Below are 21,823 nucleotides of genomic sequence, written 5' to 3'. Positions count from 1 at the left end.
CACGTGGGCTTAGGGCCCCTCCCCTCACAGCCCAATGCATAACAATAGCAGCGGGGGGGGGGGTAGTGGGGGGCTTGCACTCCACCCCTCGCATCACGTGACCCGCACGTCGCCGCTACCACCTTATCACGTGACCGGCTCTGCCAGCAATTACGTCACCGCGACACGACGCCATTGGTCGAGAACTCTCGGCCTTGGGGTGCGTGGGGGGGGGCTCGGATGGGGGAGGGGCGGGGTCAGTGGGGGTCGGCGCGGATCTCGCGAGACTTGTGGCTCACGTTCTCGCGAGAGCTGCTGTGGTTGACGTCACTGCGAGCGCCTATGGCAGGAGGACGAGGAGAGAAGAGGTGTGGAGCTGAACTCTCTCCCTTCGCGCTCCCCCCGCTACGCCACCGCTCTCCCCGCGCTCCCCCTTCACTCCTCCGCTCTCCTTTTACGCTTCCACAGCCACCGATCTCCACCTCCCCCCCCCTCTCTCCGCTCTCCCCTTTACTCTTCTCCCAACGCTCTCCGCTCATTCTTCCCTCTCTCCCTTCGCCCTCTCCTCTCGCTCTCCCCGCCCTCTCTCCACTCTGCCTTTCCCCTCGATCCTGCACGCTCACCCACCCACCCCTCGTCTCCCCTCACACAATTCTTCCCCAGTGCCTCTCTGCCCCCCCTGCGTTCTTCCCCGCACTCCACCTCGCTCTCCCCCCACTCTCCCCGCTGTCTCCCCCTCATTATCCGCTCCCTCATCACTCTCCGCTCCACACCTAGACTCTTTCTTTCCCCGTTTCTCCCTCTCTCACTTCTTCTTCCCTTACTCATCAACGTGTGCCCGCTTACCACTGCCTGCCCCCCATGCGCTGCATCAATCTCCAGTTCTATCTCCGCTGCCCTTCATCTTCCATCACCACCTGGCCCTCCTTTCCCCTGCCGCTCTGCCCTCCTTCACTCCCCTTGCTGCCCCTGCACAGGCCTCTGCATCTGCCCCTTGCTGCCCCTGCACAGGCCTCTGCATCTCCCCTTGCGAGGGGGTCGTGGAGCGGTGATGGTGTGCGAAGGGTAACGGTGTGGGTGAAATGTGACGGTGTCGCGAGCTTGCGATGTTGAAGACGTGTGATCGAACCGTTATGGTGTGAACTGTGGTGGTAGGAATGAACCGTGTTGGTGTGGATTGTGATGGTGTGAATTGTGATGGGGTGATTGAACTGTTGGTTTGAACTGTGATGGTGTGAATTGTGATGATGTAAGTTGTAATGTTAATGGGCGTGATTGAACCGTTATGGTGTGAATTGTGGTGGTATGAATGAACCGTGGTGGTGTGGATTGTGATGGTGCGGAACCTGATGGTTATGGGTTGTGATGGTGTGAATTGTAATGTTAATGGGTGTGATTGAACTGTGGTGGTGTGATTAATTGTGATGGGGTGAGCTGTGATGTTAGTGGGTGTGATTGAACCGTGATGGTGTTAACTGTGGTGGTGTGGATTGTGATGGTGTGATTATTGAACTGTGATGGTTTGAACTGTGATGGGGTGAATTGTGATGGGGTGAGCTGTGATGTTAATGGGTGTGATTGAACCGTGATGGTGTTAACTGCGGTGGTGTGGATTGTGATGGTGTGATTATTGAACTGTGATGGTTTGAACTGTGATGGGATTAATTGTGATGGGGTGAGCTGTGATGTTAATGGGTGTGATTGAACCGTGATGGTGTTAACTGCGGTGGTGTGGATTGTGATGGTGTGATTATTGAACTGTGATGGTTTGAACTGTGATGGGATTAATTGTGATGGGGTGAGCTGTGATGTTAATGGGTGTGATTGAACCGTGATGGTGTTAACTGCGGTGGTGTGGATTGTGATGGTGTGATTATTGAACTGTGATGGTTTGAACTGTGATGGGGTGAATTGTGATGGGGTGAGCTGTGATGTTAATGGGTGTGATTGAACCGTGATGGTGTTAACTGCGGTGGTTTGGATTGTGATGGTGTGATTATTGAACTGTGATGGTTTGAACTGTGGTGGTGTGATTAATTGTGATGGGGTGAGCTGTGATGTTAATGGGTGTGATTGAACCGTGATGGTGTTAACTGCGGTGGTGTGGATTGTGATGGTGTGATTATTGAACTGTGATGGTTTGAACTGTGATGGGGTGAATTGTGATGGGGGTGAGCTGTGATGTTAATGGGTGTGATTGAACCGTTATGGTGTGAACTCTGGTGGTATGAATGAACTGTGGTGATTTGGACTGTGATGGTGCGTAACTGAATGGTTATGGATTGTGCTTGAACAGTGATGCTGTGACTTGTGGTGGTATGATTATTGAACTGTGATGGTTTGAACTGTGGTGGTTTGGAATGTGATGGTACGGAACTTAATGGTTATAGATTGTGATGGTGTGATTGAACTGTGATGGTGTTAGCTGTGACAGTGTAGATTGTGATGGCGTAGACTGTGATGGTGAGGACTGTGATGGTGAGGACTGTGATGGTGAGGACTGTGATGGTGAGGACTGTGATGGTGAGGACTGTGATGGTGAGGACTGTGATGGTGAGGACTGTGATGGTGTGAATGATGATGGTGTGGACTGTGATGGTGAGGATTGTGATGGTGAGGACTGTGATGGTGTGAATGATGATGGTGTAGACTGTGATGGTGAGGACTGTGATGGTGTGATTGAACTGATATTGTGGACTATAATGGTTTGAACTGTGGTGGTATGAATGAACTGCGATGGTTTGGACTGTGCTTGTGCAGACTTTAACGGCATGGATTGTGATGCTGTGATTGAACTGTGATGGTGTGCCCTGTGGTGGTGTGCCCTGTGGTGGTGTGGATTGTGATGGCGTGATTGTGGTGATGTGAATTGTGTTGATGTGAATTGTGTTGTGAATTGTGTTGTGGTGTGAACAGTGGTGGTATCAATGACTTGTGATGATTTGGATTATGGTGGGGTGGAATGTAATAGTGTGAACTAGGGTAGGTTGAAACTAATGATGTGGACTTTAATAGTATAAAACTGATGGTATGAGCCGTGACGGTGTTAACTATGATGGTATGGATTGCGATGATTTGAGATGTGACGATGTAAACAATTATGGCCTTCATGAAACCATGATGGTGAGTGAACTGTGATGGTGTACGAATCTGATTTGTCAACTCTAATGGTATGCAATGTGATGGTTAGTCTACTGTGATGGAGTGTGAACTGCGACGGAGTGTGAGGCTACATGGCGTATTTGTGCAAGCAAGAGATGGCGTGCGCGAGCTCGGATAGCCAGGCTTTGTGCGGTGTCCCTCACCACGCCGTGCCACTGCTCACCTTCCCGCTCTCGTTTCGCCTCCCATTCCAGGCCCGGAATCAGCGGAGCTCGGTGACCTCACACCGCAGCATCGTAGGGAGTGCCGTCTCACCAGTGACTGCGCCAGGGCCATCTTAGCGGCTTCTCCTACGAGGCCATACTGTTAGGCCACACCACCGATCTGCCTATTCGTTGTTCCTATCTCACACGCTTTAGTGGTTCACCGTAACTGGGTCACCGAACGCGGACTCCCTTTTATACGATCGTGCTACCGGGCCTCCCGATTAGAACCCTCTTGCACGGCCACCCTACTTGCCTGGCCGCTTGTGCGGGCCACCATACCCAGCCACCTTAGCTGCTGGCCATCCCCGCTGGTTATCCCGGAGCCATCTGCCCTTCCCAACCACTCCAGCAGGACACCCTTACCCAGTTGCATTTCCACGCTTAGCGGCCACCAAATTCCCCTGGGGCGGTCGCGCAGTGGAGCCACGATGGAAGCACAAGCCAAGTATGACTTCACTGCCACGGCTGACGACGAGCTGAGCTTCAAGAGGGGCGACGTGCTGAAGGTAACAGGGGACACGGGGGGGGGGCATGGGGGGCAGTCTGCCGCTGGGCAGGACCCAAGTGTCACATTTTTGGGGGGGAGCTTTGTGCCCCCTTGGGTAGACGTAGAGTACCGTCAGCCTTTTACTTAGACTGCGGGTTGGTGCAGTACAACCCCAGGCTCTGCTGTTGTCACTTAGACAATGTCACACTGTGCACCGGCTCTGCCTACACTTGCCCCCTACCCCCACCGCCCCTTTAATCTTTCTCCCTGTGCCACCGCGTGGTGTCTTGGCGTGATCAGGTGATCAACGAGGACTGCGACCAGAACTGGTACAAGGCGGAGCTCAACGGCAAGGATGGATTCATCCCCAAGAACTACATAGAGATGAAGCCGCACCCGTAAGTGGCACCAGCAGGTGGGCAGTAGCCCAGCTGAAGACGCGGGTGGCCACCGTGCTGCCGTGCTGGTCAACGGGGCAGGCGGGAAAATGATTGGCAGCACTGGTTGGCACAGTGGCCCCCTTGCCGGTGAATGGACTTTCTGAGAGAGTAGCTGTGTAGGGCAGCACGGGTGGGCTTGATGCCCCCCGTGCTGGTGAATGGGCTGGTTGAGAAGGCAGCCGTGCAGGGCAACATTGGCGGGCACGGTGCCCCTGGTGTCGGTGAATGGGCTGGCTGAGAGGGCATCCGTGCAGGGGGCAGGGTGGGGGGGGGAGTCGTGGTTGAGTCAGCTCTGCCAGGGGTCGGTCGTCGAAGGATCGTCCGGGCATCCCGTTTTAAATGCTGTTGCAAGTGACGAGGCTCGTGACCGTGCACGTGCACCGCCCGGGCAATTTAGTAAATTCTCATAATTCGGGGTTGTGATTTGATTGAACTATAATCGGTTATAATGGTTTGGTGTTTAAAAAAAATATTCTCATTTCCTTTCATCTTTTTTCCATCTTCTTCTTGTTCCTTTAGCCTAAACCTCACGGCATATTATTTGCATGCAGATTTAATGCATTATAAGCAATACGTGTTTGCGTGCATCATGCGCCACGTGCATCGCGAGCCTAATAATTTATCTGAATCGGTAAATTGATCGCATCGCTAAAGGTGCAAAGTTGCGTCACCCTGGTTGGTGTTCCTGAGCCAGTGGCGGAAATTCCACACTTCATGAGGGGGCTCAGAGTTATTCGAGATTAAGAGGATTAGGGTTTAAAGTTACGGTAAGGGTTGTGAGGTTAAAGGCCCTCATCTCTTAATTAGAACAACTCTTGTTGACATTTCACAGTCTGTTACTTGTTTTATCGAGAACAGGGGGATGGTGGAATGAGTTGACCTCGAACTGGGATTTTTACCCGACGTTAGTGCCGTGGGTTTCGGACAAAATCGCATTACTCATTGGTTCCATCAGAGATGGTTAAAAATAATATTGAGTGGTAACCAACATGCTTAAATCGCTGCTAAAAGTTAATTATGCAACGTAATCCACTCTTTTTAGCCAGGCACAGAAACTGGAATCCCTAAATATTTGCCCATAGCCGCAGTATCCAATTCTTCCCTGGCTCATTCACAGACTACTTGATTGCGAGTTGAGTGCCCAGGAAGGCACGGAGTTATCCAGCACCATTCTAACATGGTTGACTCGTCAGGTTGCACAGACATGAAACCCGACGCTGCATGGAAATCATTTGACAAAATCTGTGGCCAAGCCCTGGGGATGGAGCCTCCGCCCCTCCCAACTCACCCACCACTGCCCCCCCCACTCGCCAATCTGCTTGGTTTCCATGACCACAAAACGGAGCTGTGCTGGCTGAGGCACAGCCCGGGATCAGCGTCGCCACGCTCACGGTGCCCTGAAGCACCGTGAGCATTCCATCCTCTCCATCCCCATAGCCTCCACAGCTGGCAGTGGTAGGGGACGGGGGAAGTGATATTTTGAACAAGAGTTTCACGTAGGAGTGGCCCACGTTCGGCGAGAGCTATAAAAAATAATTTTTTTTGAATCACTTGATGCAAGAAGAGATCTATTTTGGGTTCTGTTCATCCATAACATCCTAATTGGAAAATCTGGACTATTCTCAGCTAATTCATTCACCCCATTGTCAAACCCAAGAAACCTAAGACGTCCATCTAATTGATTTTAAATATCCAAAGGACAAGAATAAGAATGTGATACAGCCCTTTGTTGTTGCAGCACCAACGTTTTGGAACAAACCTTGCTTCCTCCCTTAACACTGTAAATCTTCCTTCAAAAACATATTCTGAAGCAGCAGATTAGTGCCGGATACAACAGAATTTGCAAATATCATTTAACTTTCATGCTTACCCCATGTATCTGTAGTTAAATTTTTATGTGCAATTTTTTTGGGAGACTGTGTTGTCTTGGTGTGGTCTGGTACTGTTTTTGCTGTTGTTTTGCTGCCTTACCCAAGTATATGTGCATTTGATGTATTTATTTGCAGTGATTGGCTTTCATTTCCTATACTTTGCATTCTGATCGTTTTTTGTATTATTGTAACTTTCTGATCTGCCCCCTACTGCTTTTTGTGTTTAGTTTGTCGTTCTTCCCCCGCACCTCTGATTATCACGGTTGCTACGTACGGTGCAAAAGAAGTTAAACATACATACATCACCACAACTACCACCACCACGGCATCACTACTATCACCACCAATCAACACCAGTATGGAAGGCTCACTGCTGGCAAGAAACCACAGGGCAGGCCCAGGTGTTGTGGGTGTGGGTTCAGGGAGTTGCTTTGCAGTTACACCATGCGTACCCCCGCCACCCTCACCCCCCACTCCTCACCGAGTCTGTGAAAAGAGCTTCATAGCTCATCGGATTTCTCCAGGATAAAGATTCTGATTCTAGGAGTGCTGGCGTAGCGATCGGCATGCTGTCCTTTGAAGCTTAAGTCAAAATTCCCGCCACTGCCAGTCTCGGTGGCAACCGATACCTGAGCTCATCCTGGGCCTCAACCTGCAACCGTTTCCAACCCGGACTGATTAGTGTGGTGAAGTATGGTCCAACAACTGCCTGTGGCTGACACTGCGTGGAGAGGTGCTCATCTAGCAGTGGCTGTACGTTTTGTTTGTTACGTTATTTAACACTCAACGCGGCCAGTGGAGATGAATCAAGTAATTGACGTCATGGCACGAGCGTCTCTTCACGTCCACCTCGACCCCCGTGCTGTCCCTGATGATTATTATGGATGTTCTTACGCGGAACCGTAACGCTCATGGACCTGAGCAGTGACACGGCATGTTGGCGAGCTGCACGCCGCTACCCTTGCCCCGCAAACCCTGGTTAACGCAGCACTTGTGGACACAGCCCGATGCCTGCACCGAGCCGGGCCGGTTTCGACCGGCTGTAAAAACGCAGCAGTCTGCGAGCGCCACCACCGCACCAACCCTGACCACCGTCGCCTCGTCCCCTCTGGTGTGGGCGCCGCCGCCGTGCTCCCTTTCGGCCGCACGATCGCTCGCGCTTCTTGCGCAAGCGATGACGGACAGTGGGTGCCGCACGGGGAGGGGGGGGGGGAACGTCCGCTTTTCTCGTTCGGTTTCGGTCGCAGTGAGACAAGTGGCCCGTGCTGTGTGAGGTTTCGGAGAAGAGAAGTTTGCAGCTGTGGTTGCAGCATTCTGTTACGTTTCGTCACGTTCATACGGACAGGAGTGGCTGAAGTGCTTTGGCACCTCTCTGGCTTTATTCTTTGGTTCTTTCTCTCTGGCTGTTTTCAGATTGGGGTTGTGTTTTTTAAAATATTTTTAAAAAATATTATCCTGCAGCTACTTTTCCATTTGTGGTCGTACCCTTCGGCACTTTGCCTTGCGTGACGCAGTGCGCCCTTTCCGGAGCAGCTAAAGCGTTGGTGAAATTTGTTCAGGTGCCAATCTGATAAGAGATTTGTGAAGTCACCCGCCCGTTCCTCCGGTGGACGTGGTGCCGCACCTGCGATTCAGCGCTTTGTGGGTCGTGCGGAGATCAGAGGTCGCAACCGGGTACCTTTTATACCCGTACCCTACCCGATACCCGACTACCCGTACCCGGCCGGGTACGGGTACGGGTAGCCGTTTGCGACCCTGGTGCGGCCGGGTACGGGTACGGGTAGGCCGTGAGTCACTGGTGAGTAACCGTTTGTCACTCATTTCGGGTAGGGTACGGGTAGGGAACGGGTACGGGTACCCATTTGCGACCCTGGTGCGGCCGGGTACGGGTACGGGTAGGCCGTGAGTCACTGGTGAGTAACTGTTTGTCACTCATTTCGGGTAGGGTACGGGTAGGGAACGGGTACGGGTAGCCGTTTGCGACCCTGGTGCGGCCGGGTACGGGTACGGGTAGGCCGTGAGTCACTGGTGAGTAACCGTTTGTCACTCATTTCGGGTAGGGTACGGGTAGGCCGTGAGTCACTGGTGAGTAACTGTTTGTCACTCATTTCGGGTAGGGTACGGGTAGGGAACGGGTACGGGTACCCATTTGCGACCCTGGTGCGGCTGGGTACGGGTACGGGTAAGGAATCAAAACCCGTTTGCGACCTCTGGTGGAGATGTGTAACACTCCCAAACCCACTAGGGCTGTGCGGTGGTCGGGAGATAGCGGTGATCCAATAAATTGCTTTCACAAACCCGTCCATGCGGGCCCCTTGGAATGCTATCCCCCTCGTGTGTGGATTTTCTCCGGATTTCTCTGCACACGCAAGCCACGTCTTTAGACGCCGTGGAATTGTTCAAACCTGCCAACACAGAAAAAAGACCCGAGTTCAGTCGACCGCAGAGGTCGCAAACGGGTTTTGATTCCTTACCCGTACCCGTACCCGGCCGCACCAGGGTCGCAAATGGGTACCCGTACCCGGCCCGGTACGGGTACCCGTTCCCTACCCGTACCCGTACCCTACCCGAAATGAGTGACAAATGGTTACTCACCAGTGACTCACGGCCTACCCGTACACGTACCCGGCCACACCAGGGTCGCAAACGGCTACCCGTACCCGGCCGGGTACGGGTAGCCAGGTATCGGGTAGGGTACGGGTATCGGGTAGGGTACGGGTATCGGGTACCCGATTGCGACCTCTGGCGTAAGGCGAAATAAATGTGGGGGGGGTTCTTTGTACCCCGCCGCACCAGAGTCGCAAATAGGTACCCGTTCCCTACCCGTACCCGTACCCTACCCGAAATGAGTGACAAACGGTTACTCACCAGTGACTCACGGCCTACCCGTACCCGGCGGCACCAGGGTCGCAAACGGGTACCCGTACCCGGCCGGGTACGGGTAGCCGGGTATCGGGTAGGGTACGGGTATCGGGTACCCGGTTGCGACCTCTGCTCCTCGGTGCTCTTCTGGACAAATAAATTACCTTCAACCGTTGGAATAAGGAGTCTGTATATCACCTTGGCGTTTTCCAGCTGGCTGCGGGCAGCCCGATTGCGAGTCCGCAGCAGTTTCCACATGCTGATGACACAATCGTCGCATGCCAGTGCGTGTAGGTGGAGGAGGGGTGGGGCAGGATGGGAGCGATGACTCGTAATTTGCTGGTGAACTCATGGGCAGCTCCTAATCGCTCGGTCGAGTCGGCTGTTGGTTGGCTGTTATAGCGTGCGGGCAGCTGCCCTTGCCCGCTAGCGGCCGGGGCCACCGCCGGTACGGTCGCTGTGTGGCGTAAGTTGTTTTTAGCAGCATGGTAGGCAAATCGATGTGTGCTTCCTTCCTCCCACGTGCGATCGTTTCCCCTCGGAATGCGGCCGAAAAACGTTGCAATCTCGCTCAACAGTCGTGTGGTTTATTTTAAAGTGACTTGGACGCTTATCGAACGTTTGGTATTTCCTCTTCTCTGAGCTGGCAGAAAAAACCCCTGTTGAAAAGCTCGCATTTGCACGGACCGATTAGCGGCGCAAAAGTCGGCCAGGGATTTGAAATAACGTTTTTATTTTAACGAAGAGAAGCAGCTGCTCGTGGAGGTCCACAAGGCATCTCCCGCAAGTGTGAGGGAGGCGATTTCTAAAAAATCGTTACCACGTCCGCGGTACCCACACCGCGGTTGCCCGCTTGCCCAGCCTCTCTGGACAGTGTCTGGGAACTGGCACTCCGGCTGCTTCGTCTCGACCGGTGGATCAGCTCTCCGCGTCACCCGCCTTGGGATGTCGATTGATCACGGAAGCGCCGATTCGTACGTCGCTCTTGCTGGTTTCGCACGCGCGGACTTGAAGCGAGTGTTTGAAATGTCTCGTTACCTTGTTACCACTGCTTCCGCTATTTTAGACACCTTAAGCTGGTGTGATAAGCAGCTTGCTTAGTGTGATGGGTCAGGCAATCCCCAGTGTCTGGTTTTCGGTCGTTGATGCTGCTATTGCTGTTTGGGGACGGTGTTAGTAAAATGGCATTAGAGAGACGAGATGTTTCTCCACTAAATTATCCGGCCGGGGTGGCAATACGGCGGAGAGCACGACTCGTTAGGTTCAGGCGCCAGAGTTGAGCACCTCCACTGGGGGCTCAAGTGCAAGGTGGATAAGATAATTACCACTTTGTGGAAGTCAACAGTTCTGCGCTGTCTCTCTCTTTGGAGAGAACAGCCCCTCCTGGCATCGGAATGTGGAATTTCCGCCGCTGTTTTGGGGCCGTAAATAGATGGGGGCACCGTCCAGGAACAATCTCGTTAGTGCGCAGGAGCACTCTCGTTTATTGTTGCGATTGGATTCAAGAATCGATATTTTTCTCGCTTTTGCCGGCCGCTTTTTTACTAACCTGAACGTAGTACGAGCGCGTCGCTCGCATTGCAATCGGCACACGTCTCAAATGAGCGACTCTCGTTGGCTCCTCTCCGTACAGGTACTGTGAGCCTATCAATATTTGTCTTTCTCAACGAATCAACAACGGGTCGTTTGTCGCTTACATGTCATCTCCCGTTTACAGTCCCCCCTGAGCTGTGACAGGGGCGAGTTGATCCATAAGATGACCACTGTTGCCTTGCCCACAAAGCGCTACTCATTTTATAGACCCTGGGAGGGACGACGGGGGCGAGTCAACCCACAACCAGAATTTGAGTTCTCAAACCTTCCGATCACGAGCTGCTCTCTCTCCCGCTGAGCCACCTGGCCACGTTACAGCGATCTTCGCCGTGATAAATAAAACCAGCGCGGGTTCCTCTTGTCACTCGGCAAGGGGCGGGGGGGCCGTGGGCGGGGGGGGGGGCCGTGGGCAGGGGGGGGGGCCCGCGGTCGGGGGGGGGGGCCGCAGGCGGGGAGGCGGTGGGTGTGGGGCAGATGCGCCTTGCCCCCCCACCCCGCCCTTCCTCTCCCCGCGCAGCTGCCCGTGGCGAATGCCGCGACCGCGCGGCCCCTAAATGGGAGCACCGCGCACTTGCCTGCGACACAGCTGCTGGTCCCGGGGACATCGCTCGCAGATGAACCGCGCGCTCAAAATGACCCCCCCCCCCCCCTCCCCATTGCCGCCACGGCTCACGGATCCGTTACAAATGTGGCGCTGGCTTCGGCGGCGGCGGCGGCGGTGGCGGCGCTAGCGCGCGTGGTGTCAAGGCACCACAGTGGCGAGATGTTAACTACCTCGCCTGGTATACAAGAGGTCGTGGGTTCGATACCGACCCTAACGCCTGTATATTTGGAGTTTGCGTGTTTTCTCTCCCTGTGGTTGTGTGGATTTTTTTCCGGGATCTCCGGCTTTTCCCTTCTGCATTTAGAAATAACGTGCGTTCAGACAATTTGGCTGCTACTACACATTTCTACGCGACAAGCCACTTCGTTGAGCTATCGTTTGTGGCCAAGTTGCTTCTGAAAGAAGAGCTATATAGTTCAGTGGGCCTTACCTGGTAAAAGTAAAAACAGTTTATATATATTTTTTAGCTTTATGACGTCGCCTTCGTTGCGCCGGGCATCTCCGCGCGTTGTGCGATGGCACAGGTGTGGTAAACCAGCCACCTGCCCACCCCCGCACCACCCCCGCACCATCCCCGCACCACTTCCGTCAGTTGTCACATTTCGGGAGCGTCGTGGTTGCATCCGAGATAGCTAATTATTTTGGTATCGTTCGTACTGCCGTGTTGGTTCCCGCACCGCTTGTTCCGTTCGTCCAGAGTTGTGGTTCTCATAGTGCGGTCCCCGGACCCACCGGTGGTCCGTGACGTTGAATTTAAAAATAAAGTTAATTAAGCTACCCTGATTAATCTACCCTAAATCTGAGATCTAAAGACCCCCCCCCACCCCCCTTAACAAAAAAAACCTTAGAACTGTTCTAATGTACATTCATTTTCTTATGTTCCGGTAATATGAATAATATTGTATTCGTGGTATTTAGAGAGAGAAGTGAATGCGTTTTGTCACCAGGTGTGGAGGGGCTGGGCGGTCCCTGGGCCTAAAAAATTTAGAGAACCACTGGGGGTAATTGTCCCTCGCGCCCGCGGCACGATGCGTGCGTCCTGATGGTGGAGAATCGAGTTGACACGATAAATCGTTGCCGGCCTCGCGAACGGGGGAAGCGGAGGCGACGTTCCAACGCCAAAGTGTCTCCCTGTTCTAAATGTGCGACGTGGCAGCACTCGCCCAGACGGCAGTGGAAATCCCACATTCGTGTGGCAGGGGGCCAGGACAGTGATCGTGTTGGATTAGAGGTGACTGTGCCTTGTGTCGCCGCATGGATGGGCGAGCGAGTGTATGTGTGTGAAAGGGTGTGTGTGCGTTATTTGTGGGAGCGGTAGTGTAGTGGTTAGCGTGCTGCGTTATGAGTGTGTGTGTGAGCGAGTGGGTGGATGTGAGTTTGAGAGTGAATGTGTCCATTGAGTGAGCAAGTGCATGAGTGGGTGAGAGTCAGGAGCGGTAGTGTAGCGGTTAACGCGCTGAACCACGAACCAGGCAACCCGAGTTCGATTCCCGCTCACGGCCAACACCAGTGACGATTATCTGAACCGGTCCTGGACCTCCCCTAGGTCGACTCGGTCTCAAATGAGTACCTGGTGCAATGTGTAAACATCGCCACTGGGAAGACAAAGGCGGTCGGGCATGGTGCTGGCCACCACCCCCTTGTGTGCCGTGCTGGCCTTCATAGGTATTACTTGCGAACAGCACTTGCCCTAGCAGTCTGTTCAGGCTTTTTTAAATGCTCCTTAAACCCTATTTATACGTTTCGTTTAGTAAATCATTCTTAAAATATATTGATAGTATTATTTTTATGCTGTGTGTCTTCTGCTGCTGTTACTGTACAGCGCTTTGAGATTCTTGATGAAAAGCGCTATATAAATGTTATTATCAGTATATGGGGAATGCTTGTCTTTGTTGTGTACACTCTTGTGCATGATGTGTAACATGGTGGTGTGTGCGTGTTGTGTTTAAAAGACGGCCACTGCATCGCGCAATTTCAGATGCGATTCTGCGGCCATCTGGAATGCTCTTCCGATATTAGGAAGCCACTGGAGCAATGCACTTTTAAATCTATTTTGAAATCTAATTCCTTGAAAACTGCTTTTTGTGCTTAGTTTGTTTTCCTTTCCCTGCACCTCCGGTTAGCACGGTAGGCTACGTTTGGTGCGAAAGAAGTTAAACATACGTACATCAACATACATACACGGTGGTGTGTGTGTGTTGTGTACATTCTTGTGCGTGGTGATGTGTGTGTGTATATTGTGTACCCGTGCGTGTTGTGTACACTTGTGCGTGTGTTCCACAGCTGGTTCCATGGACGCATCTCGCGCGCCAAAGCCGAGGAGCTGCTTGCATCCCAGCGCAACGACGGCGCCTTCCTCGTGCGGGAGAGCGAGAGCTCTCCTGGGGACTTCTCCCTCTCCGTCAAGTGAGGACTGCCCCCTGCCTCCGCAGCTCCCTCCGGTTCTCCCATCGCTCCATGGCTCTCTCTCCAATTCTCCCCTCGTCTCCCTACACCAGGGGGTTGTCGGAAAACCAAAATAACAAGAAGGCCATTTTTTTTTCTTCCAAATTTGGTCAGTGATAACAATATTTCGAGAGCTGCAGCGTCACGCGAATACGAGATGGCGGTCCTTAATAAATAGTGTCCCGGAGCTGAGCGCTGCCCTACACGTATACAACTTAATTCTAGATTTGAATCTTTCGTGACTGCAAGGATTCATACTCTTAGTTCTTTCGGTAAAGTCACGTAGGTAAAAAATGAAATTAAAATAATAAAATAAAATTTTACCTACGTGACTTTACCGAAAGAACTAAGAGTACGTATACAACTCTTACCTGCTCTCCAGTAGCTCTCCAGCCTTCCACAGTTCCCCACGTCTTCCCAGCTCTTCCTACGTCTAACCAGCTCTCTCTCATCTCTCCACAACGAAACTATTTAAAACTAAACTTTTTTTTTTATATTTTACCAGGTAAGGGCCACTGAGCTGTATAGCTCTTTCAGAAGCGATCTGGCCACATATGATAGCTCAACGAACTGGCTTATCGTGTGCAAACGTATAGAAGCCAAATACTATAAACGCACGTTTCTAAATGTAGAGGGAAATAAAACGGAGGGACCAGAGAAAAATCCACGTGACCACAGGTGCGAGAGAACATGCAAACTTCAAATATACAAGTGTCAGAGTCGGGATCGAACCCTTGACCACTTGTATACCAGGCGAGATGTCAACATGTCAACTACCTCTTCATCAGGAGAGCTTCCAACGTCCCCAAACCCACTTAGTTCTTCCCAATTCTGACATCCCTCACGTTCTTTCCCACGTCCCTCCGGCTGTCCCGGCTTCCTACCTGTTCTCGACCACAGACTCCTCCCCCACCGACCCCAGCACCTCGAAAGTCTCCTACCTCCTCTTGGGCACTCTTCCCCTCTCTGCGAAGTCATCGTTACTTCCCCCCCACCCCTCACTCGCGCACCACTCGTCTCATCTCTCTTCCCCCCCCCGACCCCGTGCTCCCTCCTGGCCCCCGCTCGTGTTTCGCCAAAACCTATCGATGCTGCACCTCGATGACTCTGTGCGGTTTTGCCCGTTGTGGTGATCATCAGTGCTGTCTTGTCCCCGCCCCCTGGCAGGGGCGCAACTATCGAGTTCAACAGGGGGGGGGGGAGGGGCTGTGCAAGATACGACTGTGGACCCCCTCCTCCTTTCTCCCGACTCGCTTTTACTGAAATAGCTACGGACGTTTTTAACCCATATACAATAATGTGTAGGCTATAACTATACTGCATAAGGATTATTTTAGTTGCACTCGGGTAGAAAGTCTCGTGTTGATGCCACTCGGGTGGACAATCTCGTGTTTACGCTACTCGGACGGACGTGCGATATCGCCGCTCGTTGACGAGGAATTTGCGAAGCATCGCAGCGTCACAGGACTCTCCTGAGAGGGAGGGATCTCGCGACTCGCCGAGGCTTTTCCCTGATGAATAATAAATGCCGCAGCAATCATCGCCCAGCCTCAGAGAGTCCGCGTCTCGCCACTCAAGCGAGAGTGTGGCAGTGCGTGCCTCGATGAATAATCGATGCTTCGTAAAACGTCCACGCCCCAGCGATCGGCTGCTCAACTCGGGTTGCCCACGCAACTGGTTGCAGAGACGTGTGGACGTCTCTGCAACCGTTTTTTTGCGCGAGCAATTTTCCACCACCGGTTGCTCTCACCATCGCGAGGGAATCGACGTTGGAACATCGGCGATCTGCTCGGCCATTTGCAGCGTCGCGTTTCGCCACCGCGTGTTGAGCGTTGAGTGAACCCTTGATTGGCTGTCACAGTCGACAATGCGCCGTTTAATTTCCTCGGCGCACAACTGCTCGCTCAGATGTGGACAAGGCAAGTTGCAAGCAATTTGAGTTGCGCGACATGGTTGCGCGATTTGTCGCTCGAGTGTGGGTCCCGGCTTTTCATGTTGAGCGGGTAGTTTGGGGATCTGTGCTGCCACCTACTCGGGGGATGGGGCAGGGGTGTGGGGCAGAGGTCGCAAACGGGTTTTGATTCCTTACCCGTACCCGTACCCAGCCGCACCAGGGTCGCAAATGGGTACCCGTATCCGGCCGTACCCGTACCCTACCCGTACCCGGCCGGGTATGGGTAGGGTACGGGTATCGGGTACCTGATTGCGACCTCTGGGATGAAGCCACGTTGCAGGCGTGGGTGGGTTGATTCTAGGAACTTGAATTGGGAGAAGAGACAAGACGTTGGGAAATGAGTGACAAACGGTTACTCACCAGTGACTCACGGTCTACCCGTACCCGGCTGGATACGGGTAACCGGGTATCGGGTAGGGTACGGGTATCGGGTACCCGGTTGCGACCTCTGGTGTGGGGGGGGGGGGTGCACTGCTGCCCCCCAGTGGTCGTGAATGGAAACTGCAGGTGACCCGCACGGCACAGAGAGGCAACGCAGCTGGAGTTGGGTAGTCGCTTCCACAGAAAACGGATCCGAATCGCGATTCGATATTCGATTAAATAATGTATTTCTTTTTTTATTTAAAGCTTTCGTGACTGCAGGGATTCATATTCTTGATTCTTTCGGTAAAGTAACGTAAAATTTGAAAAAAGTGGCGGTTTTTGAAAAAAGTGGCGGTTTTTCGGCCACTTTTTTCAAATTTTCTTGCTGTGGATTTCACACCTGATGATGATGCTTGTGTTGCAGTCGAAACGTCGTGAGCATTTTTATTGTTTTATATTATTCTATTTCCCTTCTACGTGACTTTACCGAAAGAACCAAGAAAAATGTATTTCTTGTTCATCTCATTTTTGACCTCTCGTTCGTGTTACTGCTCATATTTCGCGTTGTGCGGTCACGTTTGCTGGGGTGGCGACGTGGTCGAGCGGTGGCGTGCAGAGGTTCACGGTTAAATCTACTCGTCACCACCACCTCCCCAATCGCTCACCTTCCCTTCCCACCCCCTGCCGTGCCAGGTTCGGTAACGATGTGCAGCACTTCAAGGTGCTGCGGGACGGCGCCGGGAAGTACTTCCTGTGGGTCGTCAAGTTCAACTCGCTCAACGAGCTGGTGGACTACCACCGCAGCACGTCCATCTCACGCACGCAGCACATCCTCCTAAGGGACATGGAGCAGCCACAGACGGTGAGGCCGCGGACACAGTCGCCTAGGAGACGGTCACCTCAGACACGGTCGCCACGGACACGGTTGCCGTGGAGGCTGCTGCCGCGGACATGGTTGCCGTGGAGGCTGTCGCCACGGACACGGTTGCCGCGGATGCTGTCGCAGCGGACACGGTTGCCGCGTAGACGGTCGCCATGGAGAGATGGTCGCCGCGTAGAGACGGTCGCCGTGGAGATGTTGAGAATGCGCAGCGGTCATGCAACTAATCCTCGCAACATCTCACCGCTAACCCGGGGGGTGTCAGGGGAATCTCTTTGTTACACAGCACGAGTAGGGCCACACATTCACACACACACACACACCTTGATCACCTCTGAAAGGAGCCCTCGCAGTGACTGGTAGTGACTGAGCACAGTGATCTGGCCAGGTCAGAACGTATTGCCCTCCAGTACTCGATTAGTGCAGCCAGTGCTCGCAGTGAGGGATGACTGTCGTTTGCCAGTTATCCATGCTGCAACCGCTTATTCACACAAATCCATATCCCTTGATGTGAGCTCAAGCCTCTAACCTCTTAAGCTCTGACTATAAAATGTACTAAACTACTAACCGTCACATTTTAACCCTGCTCCTGACTCTAAAAGCTTTCACCTCTACTCGTAAATTTACCCACAACCAGCAACCTATATTATTGCTTCATAACAAAGGCTCCCTATAGCCTTGAACAAGTGCTGTCCGCGAGCACCTATGAAGGCCAGCACGGCACACGAGGGGGTGGGTGGCCAACACCACGCCCTAGCGGCTATGTTTTTACGCACTGCACCAAGTCCCCATTCGATGTTGAGTGGACCTAGGCTGGTCCCAGGACCACTACACAACCACATATACATACACACACAAAGATAAACAAAGACAAAGATTGCCCCCCTTATAGCCTTAACAGACTGTTGGAGCAAGTGCTGTTTAGCGAGCACCTATGAAGGCCGGCATGGCATACAAGGGGGTGGGTGTCCAACACTACGCCTTAGCAGCTACACACCGCACCAGGTACTCATTAGAGGCTGAATGGACCTCGGGTAGTCCCAGGACCACTACACAACCACGTTCACACACATACGCACACATACACGCGTGCAAATGGAGATTCAACTGTGGGGCAATGTCCGTGTCCTCACGCTAACCCAGTGTTCTTCACTAATTTTCAGAGGGGAGGCCACTTTTGCCGATAGGCCTCGGCAAGGTAAGGTAAAAGGTAAAAACAACGAGCCTACCTTTACCCTACCTTTTACCTTACCACAATACAATCACTCTACCCTACCTTTAACCCTTTAGCAGGTAAGGTAAAGGGTAAAAAACAACGAGCCTACTTTTACCCTACCTTTTACCCTTACCCCATACGAATTACCCGATTACAGGGTAATTACTGGGGTACTACACATGAAAAAGGTTTATAACGGCAAATGCTAGGTAGAGCGCTTCATTCATATAGAATACTCTCGATGATTCCAATTTTACATGCTTGTTGTTGTCGTTGTTGTATCCTCAAATTTGTAACTCAATTTTTACCCACTTTCCAATGTGGTATCGACTGCAAACTTGGTATACTTATGTCATACTGATGACAAGACTATATTCTATCATAAAAAATTAAAATATATATTTTAAAAAACATTATTTTTTATATGTTATGTTTCAGCTTGGGTCTAATTGTCCACGGTCAACTGACGTTGGCTGTAATTGGCCACGGCCCCTTACGTTATGGCAAGCTTCGGGGCCACTTCCTGGAGTCGTGGAGTTCTGCCATTACTAGTACATTTCATAAAAGCGTGTTTTTTAAAAAGTAAAAAAAAATATTACTTATTAAATGGAAGCCACGGACTGCGCCACGGAGCTTTTAGTGGTAAACAAGGCACCGTATTTACCGGGTAATACTTCGCGCTACCTTTACCCTACTGGGTAATTCTCCGAGCTACCTTTACCCTACCCTTTACTTTACCCCTTGGCATATCGACACCTTTACCCTTTACCCTTTTACCCGGTAAGAAGGGTAAATTACCTTACCTTGCCGAGGCCTATTTGCCGATAAGACATCAGTGTGAGGGCCGCCACACCGCCCTGCAAGGAGTGTTTTCACATTTGTGTAGATTCGGGGGGGGGGCTCTATAAAGGCCACCAGGAGCTGCCAGTGGCCCGTGGGCCTTGCTATGAAGATCACCGCTCTAACCTCTCTCTCCCTCTCTCTCCCTCTCTGTCTCCGTCCACCAGGAGGCGAGCTTCGTGCAGGCGCTGTTCGACTTTGAGCCGCAGGAGGAGGGCGAGCTGGAGTTCAAGAGGGGTGACTTCATCCAGGTGGTGGACAACTCCGACCCCAACTGGTGGAAGGGCAAGTGTCACGGCGCGCTCGGCATGTTCCCACGAAACTACGTGACCCCCGTGTCGCGCCACTGACCCCCCCACGGGCAGAGGTTCGGAGGTCTGAGCGCTGCCGCCCCGCTAAGCCTGTCCCGGCGCGAGCCGGCGGGCTTCTGCGAGGAGGTCAAAGCCACGAAGAGAGAGAGAGAGAAAAAAGTTAAATAATGATATAATATTATTATTCAGAGTTTTAAAACCTACGTCGCTTTGACTTTGTCTCGTTAGCATCTCATGGTTTCCATGTTTTATGTTATTCTGCTCGTCCAGACCTTCCCGCGGCACTGTACGCGCTGTGTACACCGCTGCACTACGATACAGTACGAGTTTGGCTTCGGTGGATCCGACAGGGTTTTTTTTTTATTACAGTTCGTAACGAGAAGGGAGATTTTTTTCTTTCTTTCAGCCAACCTTTACTAAATCATGATAATGCCTTTCAAAGTAGACAGCGTTCAACGTGAGTCGTTTGCCTGACTGGCAGGCAGGAGTGTCGTGCACCTATTTATGGAGGAGGTGGTGATGATGATGATGATGTCGCGCGACTCCTGGGGTCAGCTTACCGCCAACAACGCCACACTTTTTGTATTTTTAATTTTTATTATCACTCCCGGTCGTGCTCGGACAACCCAATCTCACAGCCGCCTTTCTGACGACGGGATCCGCACGAATTTTTATTTTTTATTTTTGCCTAAAGCCTCTGGCGGCGCCGCGCTCTCTCGCGGAATGGACTGTGCCATGCAGGGACAGAAGCGGCAAGTCGACCCTCCGCGGAGCCACACGACCCCATCATGGGCGGGGGGAGGGGAGGGTTGGGGGGGGTGGGTGCCTCGAAACCCAGCGCGTGGCGTGTAAAGCGATTCCTGTTTTTGTATAAAACTTGCGTGTTTTTTGTGACGGCGTGATTCTGCATGTCCCGTGTGTGCGTTATTGTACTGAACTCCAGTGACTCGTTCCCTGCTCACCACGGTCACAAAGTGCATGTCTTTTCATAAAAATCGATGCATTCTTGCTTAATAAACTCCAAAAATGTATACATAAACTACAGTATTATGAAAGCGCTGCGTGCGGCTGTCTTATTGCGTCGTCGCATGCTACCCACTTCGGCGTTTGGAGCCCAACTAAACCGAACAATGCCAGAAGGTGAAGTCGCACCGCAGAGCATTATGGGAATTTCCCACAAATCCTCTGTGAAGCCCATTTGGGTGTGCGCGGTGGTCACCTTGCCGTTTGGTGAACATTGGCTCAAGTGCGGCGCTCGGTCAAAAGGTCAGATCGTGGATAGGGTCACATCAACCTTCGCGATTGGTAGGATCAGTGCCCGGTTGTCACAGTTATTCAAGTCTACGGTATGTATGCACGTTGAACTTCTTCACCGTTGTAGCCAACGGTGCTAATCGGGGGGTGCGGAAAACTAAAGGCGTGGTTCACACGCACGCCTCGCGGAATTAAGAGTCAACTTTTGCTTTAGGTAGAAAAAAAATTGCGTTTTTTTATTCTGGAGAATACGTTGCCACTTTTTGGAAAACTCGACAGTGGCTCTTCTACATATTGTCTCATCCCTGCCATAGGAATGTAGAAGTTGCGCATAACCACCTGCATTTGAATGGGGAAACCACTTTTTCATCCACTTTTTCAGCCACTTTTTCAGCCACTTTTTCATCCACTTTTTCAGCCACTTTTTTAGCCACTTTTTCAGCCACTTTTTCAGCCACTTTTTCAGCCAGCGAGTGACCCTCGGCAACGAATGGGTGTCAACGGGCACGTGTAAAGTTAATACGTGAGCTCTTGCGCAATCCAGCTTTCACCAACCTCAATTTACACACCAACCTGGCCAATCAGAATCTCTCGCGGGGCTCCTGACCCATGAAGGTGCTGAAGTGAAGAGGCGAGAGGTTAGGTCAACGGGAACGCAATGCGATGCGCAATCATGCCGTACCTCGAGTGCCGTTTACAGAGGCGCCATGTGACTCACGCGCGAGTCGCATTACGTTGAGCAAGGCGGAGTTGCAGCCCTGAAATTGCTTCCCGCTGCCGGGAGGAAGGGGCAAGCGAAGGCTTGAAGGTGAAGCCCTGCCAGTGCTTGCTCAGGCCATGGTGGAAGGGCCCCTCCACTGGTTGTAGGTGTAGAGATTAGCACGGTTGGATACGTACGGTGCTGCGAAAGGAGTTCAAACTACGGACATATTTGCTCCTCTCCCACGCTGGACAGAGCTCGAGGAGTAGGGGGTGGGGGGGGGGTGCCCACGCTTCTACAGTAGTTTCTCAGTTAACGTTTTTAATCCGTTTCACGAAAACTACTGCTAACCGAAATAACTTAATCGAGTATACGAACGACATGAGTCTGCAAGAGAGCTGTTTCCACTGCCAAAACAGAAAGAAATATGTTAACAAAAGCCAGCCGAGGTCTGCACGTGCCGCCGATTGGCTGAGGGCATGGCTCCGCCACACTTACGAGCGCTCGGATAATTGTCGCCCGCGTGCATGACGTAAACATGAAAACGTTGCATAGGAATGTTAACGTTGGTCCAAACCATGGGGTCCTATGGTAGGCGAAACGTTAACCGAAACACCGTTAACTGACGTTACCGATAACCGTGGGACGACTGTACC

General features: G+C 52.2%; 1 protein-coding gene across 2 annotated transcripts; it reads left to right on the top strand.

Moving 5' to 3' along the window:
• The first annotated feature begins 256 nt into the window (after positions 1-256).
• On the top strand, positions 257-20,262 carry LOC144932678 (growth factor receptor-bound protein 2-like). Of its 2 annotated transcripts, none has more exons than XM_078856999.1 (6): positions 257-347; positions 3,336-3,853; positions 4,135-4,232; positions 13,488-13,610; positions 16,660-16,828; positions 19,070-20,262. In XM_078856999.1, the coding sequence occupies exons 2-6, from the start codon at positions 3,776-3,778 to the stop codon at positions 19,250-19,252; spliced, it is 651 nt and encodes a 216-aa protein (XP_078713125.1). In that variant the 5' UTR covers positions 257-347; positions 3,336-3,775; the 3' UTR covers positions 19,253-20,262. The 2 variants fall into 2 exon arrangements, with proteins under 2 accessions (XP_078713125.1, XP_078713126.1); XM_078857000.1 differs by lacking the exon at positions 257-347 and adding an exon at positions 375-1,044.
• Positions 20,263-21,823: the final 1,561 nt, after the last annotated feature.

This window comes from Lampetra fluviatilis, chromosome 5, assembly GCF_964198595.1.
Source record: "Lampetra fluviatilis chromosome 5, kcLamFluv1.1, whole genome shotgun sequence".
Classification (NCBI taxonomy): Eukaryota; Metazoa; Chordata; class Hyperoartia; order Petromyzontiformes; family Petromyzontidae; genus Lampetra; species Lampetra fluviatilis.
This window is presented reverse-complemented; position numbering and strand designations above follow the sequence as displayed.